Below are 10,110 nucleotides of genomic sequence, written 5' to 3'. Positions count from 1 at the left end.
TCCGGCGTAGTGTATCTCAGATACACTACGCCGCCGTAACTTACAGCGTATTTCCCGTATCCACAAAGAATTTGCGCCGTAAGTTACGGCGGCGTAGTGTAAATGTGTCGGCGTAAGGGCGCGCAATTCAAATCACTAAGTTGTGGGCGTGTTTTATGTCAATACGTCTTGACCCCACGTAAATTACGTTTTTTTTTTTAACGGCGCATGTGCCGTCCGTGGGGGTATCCCAGTGCGCATGCTCCAAATTAACCCGCAACAAGCCAATGCTTTCGACGTGAACGTAATTCTACGCAAAGCCCTATTTGCGAACAATTACGCAAATGACGGAAAATTCGACGCTGGGCCGACGTACATACTTAACATTGCATACGCCTCATAGACCCAGGGGTAACATTACGCCGAAAAAAGCCTTACTGAAACGACATAAAAAAATGCGCCGGCCGGACGTACGTTTGTGGATTGGTGTATCTAGCTAATTTGCATACTCGACGCGGAAATCGACGGAAGCGCCACCTAGCGGCCAGCGTAAATATGCACCTTAGATCCGGCGGCGTACTAAGACGTTCGCCAGTCGGATCTAGCCCAGCTTCAGGCGTATCTTGTTTTGTGGATACAAAACAAAGATACGCCGGAGCAACCTAGAAGTTACGCAGCGTATCAATAGATACGCCAGCGTAACTGCTTCGTGGATCTGGCCCGGTATATATAATGTTTGGGGGTTCTAAGCAATAAATACTGATTTTACTGAGTTTTTGCAAAATGCCTGGTCAGCAAGTACAGACATCTGATGTGAGCACATGGTAATTATATGTGAAACACCTATGTGCATAAGGCTGCAGCTTGCTGAGAAGCTGCCATTATTTATTCAGGCACAGCCAGTGATTGTCGGACTACACACAGCAATTTTCCTAATTTTCATCTATAAATAATTCCACATACAAAGCCATACACATTGGAAGTGTCTGTGTATAGATATAATGTATGCAATCTCTGATCAGGATGTCCCGATCTAGTGAGAGTGCAGAGCTGAACCCATCCATCACTCTGCTGCACCACGTGACTGGAGGGCGGTTCTTCCTATGGAGATACAGCCAGTGCGTGGAGAATCGTGCCTCTTCCTGTTTACATTTGGTTGCCCGGCAACCAGCCCCGTGTACCGTCACCTGGATAGAGAAGGTGGGTTGTGGTGAGACACCGTGCCATGTGTCATGTGTGGTGTGTATGGAGCGATCTGTATCGTTCATTCGTTCTGCTCTCTTCTTTATCTAACCAGCTCTCTTTTATAGGTACCCATTAGGATTAGAATTCCTCTGTGTGTTTTTTCCTCCATTCCGAGACCATTTGTATATCTTAAAGAGACCCTGTCACCGATTTATACACATTGGGGTAGATTCAGGTACCTTTTGCGGCGGCGTATCTCCAGATACGCCGCCGTAATTTGAATTCCGCGCCCGCGTAGCGTTACGCCGATTCACAAAGGCAGTTACGCTGAAAAAAATAGTCGGCGTAGAATATGCTAATTTCTTCGATACGCAGATTCACAAACGTACGTGCGCCCGGCGTTCGTTTTTTACGTCGTTTGTGTTAAGGCTTTTTTGGCGTAAGGCTGCTCCTGCTATTAGGAGGCGCAGCCAATGTTAAGTATGGACGTCGTTCCTGCGTCGCGATTTGAAAATTTTACGTTGTTTGCGTAAGTCGTCCGTGCATGGCGCTGGACGCCATTTACGTTCACGTCAAAACCAATGACGTCCTTGCGACGTCATTTACCGCAATGCACGTCTGTAAATTTTAGGGACGGCGCATGCGCAGTACGTTCGGCGCGGGAACGCGCCTAATTTAAATGATCCACGCCCCCTACCGGATCATTTGAATTACGCGCGCTTACGCCGGCCCCTTTTACGCTACGCCGCCGCAACTTACGGAGCAAGTGCTTTGTGAATACATCGCTTGCTCCTGTAATTTACGGCGGCATAGCGTAAAGACGATACGCTGCGCCGCCGTATCAGTGCGCGCCTTTACCTGAATCTACCCCACTGAGTGCTTTAAGGTAATATTAAAGTCACAAATGTGACAATTTGAATACAGGTGGCTATGGGGTGAGAAATGCCTCTGCTGCCTGTGATTAACTGACGGCTTTCACAGCATGCTGGTGGGATAGCTTAACCCAGCAGGCTGAACAAAACAAAACTGACAGCTCAGGTCGGAGCCACTGTACCAACAATCCAATGTTAGTATCAGTGGCGGAGGGTGCTAAACTTTTTTTTTAACCCCCCCCCTCCCCCCAGGTCTACGCTCACCCCTCAACGGCACTGTCCCCCCTGCACTCACCCCTCCACAGCTTCCTCGGCTTCTACTCCCGGGCCGACCCGATCTAACTCCTGTCCTGATTGGCCAGGAGGAGAAGCCTGAAGACAATAGCGAATTTTGACTTGCTATTGTCATAAGTGGGAGGGCTCTGTGCCCCAAGCCCAACCCTTTTCAAGCCAATTAGAGCCTCAAGCTCTAATCATGTGGCTTTAACCACTTAAGACCCGTACCAAAATGCAGCTAAAGGACCTTGCCCCTTTTTGCCATTCGGCACTGCGTCGCTTTAACTGACAATTGCGTGGTCGTGCGACATGGCCAAACAAAATTGGCGTCCTTTTTTCCCCACAAATAGAGCTTTCTTTTGGTGGTATTTGATCACCTCTTCGGTTTTTATTTTTTGCGCTATAAACAAAAATAGAGCGACAATTTTGAAAAAAATGCAATATTTTGTACTTTTTGCTATAATAAATATCCCCCAAAAATATCTAAAAAAAAAAATTTTTTCCTCAGTTTAGGCCGATATATATTCTTCTACCTATTTTTGGTAAAAAAAAATCGCAATAAGCGTTTATCGGTTGGTTTGCGCAAAATTGATAGCGTTTACAAAATAGGGGATAGTTTTATTGCATTTTTATTATTTTTTATTTTTTTACTACTAATGGCGGCGATCAGCGATTTTTTTCGTAACTGCGACAATTTTGACACATTTTTGGGACCATTGTAATTTTCACAGCAAAAAATGCATTGTTCATTGTGGAAATGACAATTGCAGTTTGGGAGTTAACCACAGGGGGCGCTGATCGGGTTATGTGTTCCCTGAAGTGTGTTTACAACTGTAGGGGGGTGTGGCTGTAGGTGTGACGTCATCGATTGTGTCCCCCTATAAAAGGGATCACATGATCGATGCAGCGCCACAGTGAAGAACGGGGAGGCCGTGTTTACACACGGCTCTACCCGTTCTTCAGCTCCGGTGACTGATCGCGGGACTCCAGCGGCGATCGGGTCACGGAGCTTCGGACCGGGTCGCGGGAGCGCGCCGTGGGCGCGCGCCCGCGACCGGGTACTAGTACAGGATGTACCTGTACGTACATGTGCCCAGCCGTGCCATTCTGCCGACATATATGTGCAGGAGGCAGTCCTTAAGTGGTTAAAAAAAAATGATACAAATGTAAAAGCCTGTTGCCCTCACATGCAAACTAGGGTTCCCCTAATGGACTGGCTGCTCCTGGTTAGTATAGTGATCTGCTCTGCTATTCTATTGTGTTACACTCCAGTCAGCGCTCTCAGCCATTGGCTTATGGACAATTTTCTTATACAATTTTCCTTTAGATTCGCCAAAACCATATAATATGAGGTCAAACCTAAACACTTTCAATTTGTATGCAGCCAGGTAAGCCCTTGCACTACATATGGTAATGACTAAGCGCTAACATTTGTGCGAAACGCGTCTACCTCTTTGTCCCCTGCTCCATCTGTCAACCACTTGTCATATGAAGCTTCAATAAAAGGATTTTTGGAAGAGCAGCCACCCGGAATTATTTCTTCACCCTTGCACTACATAGTTGAAGGTAAATCTAAAGGAAATTTTATAAGAAAATTGTATAATGTATGGCCAGGTTTAGATGAACCGCCATCCAAGACCTGTTTGCCAGTACTCCACCCCCAATAGTGACATCACAGTGATGCAAGAGCATGTTTTAGGGAGGGCTTTCCCTTCATCAAGCTGCATACGGCTTCATTAGTGTTAGGTTCAGCTGTTTGCTGTTCACTATCTCTGATTTTTATGAATGAATGATCTATACATACTGTAAGATCAGTATTTATTGTGTCTGAACGTTTGTCCATTACTGTTTTTCTTTTTTTTTTTGGTTAATACTCTTTTGATAAAAAAAATTTGCTCACCTTCAATTTATTGCTGCGTGCCTAGGAGTTTTGGTTTGTTGTAGACACAGTAGTGCCTAGGCACCCTCACATACCACAAAGTGCATTGTTATTTTTTAGGAGGAATTCCATCCAGACAAAAGGTACGTTTTTCAAAGCACCGCACCACGAGCTGTTTTACATTTTCCATGTAACATAGCAAACCTAAATTTTTTGAGTTCAGTTTACCTTAAAGTGGATGTAAACCCACTCTCATCCTTTCTAAACTACTGTTATAGTGCTGATCTATAAGGATATAGATGCCTCCTGCATGTATCCTTACCTGTCAAATGTTTCTCCCCTCTGCCTGTTATAAGAACTGAAAAACTGCAGATTCTGTGGGTGGATCTGTTGTCTGGAGCTCTGTGGGTGGAGTTGTGATGTCAGTAGGCTCCCCGCCCTCCTCTACACTCCCCTTGTCAACATGCATTTTTTCCTGTGTATTCCTTACACTATATTCTGCTATGAGCACTAACATCCAGACAAAATCTAGAAAAGTAACCACATGACTTCAGAAAAGGAGTGGCGGTGGGAATTAAAAAATAATGCCTGTCTCCAGGCTAGTGCATGAGATATGCAAATAACCTGTCACTCACAGCAAGGGGGCGGAACGGACCAAGATTTTTCTCTGTAAGTCCGTTTTATTTCAATGAACAATAAAAGAGGATTGCTCAGAGCTGGATTAACTCTGTGTGGCAAGACTGGGCACAGATGATGGGAAATCTTTTACTCTACATCAGAGGTGCCCAACCAGTGGCCCACGGAGCCCCCTGATGTGGCCCACGACCTTCTGCTCTGGGATGGCTGGTTGGCAAGCCCAGATTGCAGGTTGCCGACCTTCCATCTGAGAGCATCAGTGTTGTAAATAAAACTGGTGTCTTGTCGAGCTGGTTCCTCCATCGATATGGTTCCTGCCTCGACTGCGCAGGCGCAGTAGGAGGCCACGGAAATCTCCGAGCCTTAACAGCTGATTGTCAGCTTAGACGAGCTTGCTCCCACAGCCTGATGCCTGCCTATACACAGCGCTCTATAGTACACGCCACTCTACACAGCAAGGGGCGGATGTGATATTGAGCAGTGCTTTTTTGATTGGTTATCCACGCCGCTCTATACAGCAAGGGGCGAATGTGAGACGTCTATTTTATTGAGAAAAAACATCCCCCAAAAAAGGACTGCTCAGTATCACATCCGTCCCTTGCTGTAAAGAGCGGCGTGGATAACCAATCAAAAAAACACTGGTCAATATCACATCCGCCCCTTGCTGGCCCTTGCTGTGTAGAGCGGCGTGTACTATAGAGTGTATAATCAGCCATCGGGAGCAAGCGCGTCTACAGCTGATGAACAGCTGTTCCCGCTCGGAGTTTTCCGTCGGCTCGGATTGTGCCTGTGCACTCTGGAGGGAACCATATCGATGGTAGGAACCAGCTCGCCAGAACACCGGCAGTAGAGGAAGCATACGGCTTTTCAGAAAGTACACCACACCTGCAAGATAAAATAGACGTCTATGGCAAAGTGCAGCTAACCACGGGAAAACCACAGGTACATTGGGCCGCAATAGACCACAGACCATCACTATAAAAGCAGCCTTATGTCCCGTACACACGATCACTTTTTGTGATGAAAAAAAATTTCATTTTTTATCATGAAAAAAAATGACATTTTTCCAACTTCATCATTAAAAATGATGTTGCCCACACACCATCGTTTTTGAAAAATGATGAACAAAGTGACGGCACTCTAAAAGGGGAAGTTCTATTCGCCTTGAGGCTGCTTTTAGCTGGTTACTTGTTAGTAAAAGACGATTCGTGCTTTTTTGTCTGTTACAGCGTGATGAATGTGCTTACTCCATTATGAATGGTAGTTTTACCTCCCGTCTCATAACTTGCTTCTGGGCATGTGCGGATTTAAAACGTCGTTTTTGCCCACACACGATCATTTTTTACGACACAAAAAATGACATTTTAAAAAATGACATAAAAAATTGAAGTATGTTCGAATTTTTTTTTGGTCGTTTTTCAGAAGACAAAAAATTATGTTTAGCCCACACACCATCATTTTAAATGACGTTTTTAAAAATGTAATTTTTTTTCATCACAAAAAGTGATCGTGTGTACGGGGCATTAGGCCCCGTTCAAGCGATCGGTCCCACCTAATCCGATCTCTATTCACTTCTATGGATCGGCAGATGCAAACAGACGTTTGTCCCTTTACACCCGCCTACCTCCAATCCGATCTGCTAAATAAAACAGAAGTGGATCTGTCCCCTTCCATCTGATTGGATCTGAGGGCCCATAGAGTAGATTGGGCTGTGTCTGCTTGGCATATACAGACTGGACACAGACCTGTTATCTGCCCACTCCGCTCATTGTTGCCCGCGACTAAGTCGCTTTAAGTGGCCTTAAGCCTTCAAAAGGTTGGGCACCCCTGCTGTACATTGTGACATCAAAAAAAAAAATAATAATTCGGGTTTACATCCACTTTAAATCATTTTAAAAAGTAGCAATTGGAGTAATGTCCATATATGATGTGCTATACTGTGCTACTAAAAGGGTGGAATCATTCTACTGAAAAGGGGAATTTTGATTTTGAAAGGAGTTGTAGGACCTTGTCCAGGGTCTCTTGCCTAATATATCATTTATACTGGAGCCATGATTAGCTTTTTAGATTTTATGGCATGGGAAACATATTGTCAATGATTTACAAAGTGAGTTTGCGTTGTGTAATGTTTTCTTTTCTTCAGGTTAACGTGTGCTAGCTAGGACACGGAATGGCTCATCATTTAAGTTCAAGGCCTAGCAGAGCATCTGTTTCTGTTACAAGTGTAACAAAACCTTCAAAGGTATATCTTCAATAAAATCACTCCCACACATGTAAATATGCATTAACAATGATGACACTATGGGACACTCCATGTCTGCTATTTTTTTTACGAGGGTAAAGAGTTACTCCACTTTGTTTTCATGTCCGACCCCCTCCTTTTGAGATAAGAAAGACTATAATTTTCTGTTTTTCCTTACGCTCATGCTTGCTTATTGTTCATAAATGCAGCAGAACACACGGCACTAGATAGCAGCCGCCACTCAACCTGAAAGTCCGCGTAGGTCTAGTGCAAGTGTGCTGTGCTCTGAAGGCAGACAGCCACAATGGCAATATGAAATTGTAGACTGGCACATGCTAGTAGGATCACAATACTTCTTTATTTTTTTACACTTAATCCAACTGTCCTTCCTTACTTACATGTTTCAGCCCTGTGTGGGCCTTATTCATAGCCCAGCTGTAGAGCTGCACGACTCTGGCTAAAATGAGAATCACAATTTTTTTGCTTAGAATAAAGATCACGATTCTCGCGGAGTAACATCTTCTTTCACATTATGCCAAACAATTGGGCTAACTTTGCTGTTTAGTTTTTTTTTAAATTAATTAAAGTGTATTTTTTCTAAAAACTGTGTTTGAAAAATATGGTGTGACATAAAATATTGCAACAACCACCATTTTATTCTCTAGGATCTCTGCTAAAAAAAAATATATATATATATCATGTTTGGGTGTTCCAAGTAATTATTCTAGCAGAAAATAATGATTTTTTACTTGTAAGCAACAAATGTCAGAAAAGGTTTGGTCTTTAAATAGTTAAACTTCTTTCATCTACACGCCGGAGTTCTTTCCTTTGATAAAAGAACAAAAAGATACTTATAGGTAGACTCAGAATCTACGTCGACTTATGTTTAAGTGTATTCTCAAACAGAGATACGCTTAAACATATCTAAGATACGACGGCTTGTGCCGTCCTATCTTAGGTTGCAATATTGAGGCTGGCCGCTAGGTGGCGCTTCGATTGCGGTCGGCGTAGAATATGCAAATTAGTAGATACGCAGATTCACAAACGTACGCAGTACTTTTACGCCGTTTACGTAAGAGATAGGCCGCGTAAAGTTAGAGCTTGGCCCTAGTTGGAATAGCCAATGTTAAAGCGGGATTCCACCCGCAATTATTATTTTTTTTAAAGTCAGCAGCTACTAACAGTGTAGCTGCTGACATTTACTAAGGACACTTACCTTGTCCTACGTGCCCGCGCTGATGGCCCCCCCGATGCCGATCCCACGATCGATGCAGGTCCCGCGCCGCCATTCACACTAGGGGAAACAGGCAGTGAAGCCTTACGGCTTCACTGCCCATTTCCTACTACGCCTGTGTGAGTCTCGTGCCGGCTTGTGAATGGGCGGCTGCTCTCTGAGAACACACACAGTTCCCAGAAAGCAGCGCGCCCCATTCACTAGGAGAAGAAGAAGAAGAAAACATTCCGCGGTGCCGAAGAGGCAGATTACGGACTTCCGCATAGCAACAGGTATTTCGGGTGAGTATAATTTTTTTTTTTTTTTCACTTTTATTTTATTTTATTTTTTTAATACTTTTGGCCAAATGTTGTTTTCCTGGGTGGAACTCCGCTTTAAGTATGGCTGCCGTTCCCGCGTCGAAATTCGAAATTTTTACGTTGTTTGCGTAAGTCGTCCGCGAATAGGGATTTACGTCGTTTACGTCCACGTCAAAATCAATAGGCCCGTGCGGCGTACTTAGCCGCAATGCACACTGGGAAATGTAGGCGCCCGGAGCATGCGCAGTTGAAAAAAAACGTTAAAAACATAAGGTCAAGCCCCATTAACATAAAACACGCCCTCTTACACACATTTGAATTAGGTGCCCTTACGCCTGCCCGCTTTAGGCTACGCCGCCGAACTTAGCAGGCAAGTACTTTGAGAATCAAGTACTTGCCTCGCTAACTTACGGCGGCGTAGCCTAAACACGATAAGCTACGCCGCCGCAAGTTTACACCAATGTCTCTGAATCTACCTATTTGTTTCCATTTATTCGCATGTTGTATTAAAACTTGACAGGCTGCCTGGATTTTGTTTTTCCAGCTGTGAGAACTCTCTGCGCTTGTTAGAACGATTGTGACATGCTGTTTTGAAGATCGGGGAAGGGAAAAAAAATCGCAATTTCGATTCTTCACGATTAATCGTGCAGCTCAACCCGGCTGTTAATTCTTTAGCAGCTGTTGTTAATTCTACCATTTACATCTTCCCATGGCATCATGGCTTAAGGACCAGTTTATTACCACTTAGGAGAGCATTTTCATCTACAAACTGGTAAAGCCCCCCCAACACACACACACCCCAGTGGCCATTGCACTAAATCAGTCAAGCTTTTGGGTCTGGATTTTACAAGTATTAAGAGCACAGATTCCATTAGCAGTAAGTCCCCTACATATGAACATTCAACTTGCAAACTTGTGTTTACATGTCCAATCCTGTAAAGCTGGGTACACACAATCAGTCTTTTTTCATTCAACCCAGTGGGCTGAATGAAGAAAAAACTGACAGATCGCTATACCAATACAATGTAATGTTGGTGCACCGATCTCCCCCGCTGTGCCTTTGTGTTCTGACAGGGGGACTATCTCCTGCCAGAACACACTGATCAACGCTCTCAGCCTTTGTCTGCAAGTGATGACCTTTGTTGGACTTACAAACAAGCTCCCGGAATGGAACTTGTTCAAAAGTGGGGACTTACTGTATTTTTTATTCGCCATATTTCAATGAGGTGTTCATACCTGTCTCTAACAGTTCCAGTTCCTTACCAAGTCCATTATTCTACTTAGGCCTTATGCACAGTAGACATGTGCACGGAAAAAAATAATTGTTTTGGATAGATTCGTTATGTTTCTAATTTCATTTTGTTATTCGTTAGAAAATTAATAAATTAAACAAATTTTAACGAAAACTAGATTAATTCCGAAACCAGACAAAACAAATTGTTTCGTTTGGTTTCGGAATTAGTTTTGTTTTTGTTAAATTTGTTAAATTTTATTTATTAATTTGTTTT

The 10,110-nt window shown here is 43.8% G+C and overlaps 1 protein-coding gene across 1 annotated transcript in view; it reads left to right on the top strand.

The window, feature by feature from the left end:
• Positions 1 to 1,110: 1,110 nt before the first annotated feature.
• Positions 1,111 to 10,110, top strand: part of RNF32 (ring finger protein 32) — a 64,350-nt gene continuing 55,350 nt past the window's right edge. The window contains exons 1-2 of the mRNA XM_040352706.1: positions 1,111 to 1,179; positions 6,971 to 7,069. Coding sequence (XP_040208640.1) covers positions 6,998 to 7,069 — 72 coding nt within the window. The 5' untranslated portion in view covers positions 1,111 to 1,179; positions 6,971 to 6,997. The remainder of the gene's footprint in view (positions 1,180 to 6,970; positions 7,070 to 10,110) is intronic.

Source organism: Rana temporaria, chromosome 5, assembly GCF_905171775.1.
Source record: "Rana temporaria chromosome 5, aRanTem1.1, whole genome shotgun sequence".
Lineage (NCBI taxonomy): Eukaryota > Metazoa > Chordata > Amphibia > Anura > Ranidae > Rana > Rana temporaria.
Note: the sequence above shows the minus strand (reverse complement) of the source record. Positions and strands in the feature narration are given on the sequence as shown.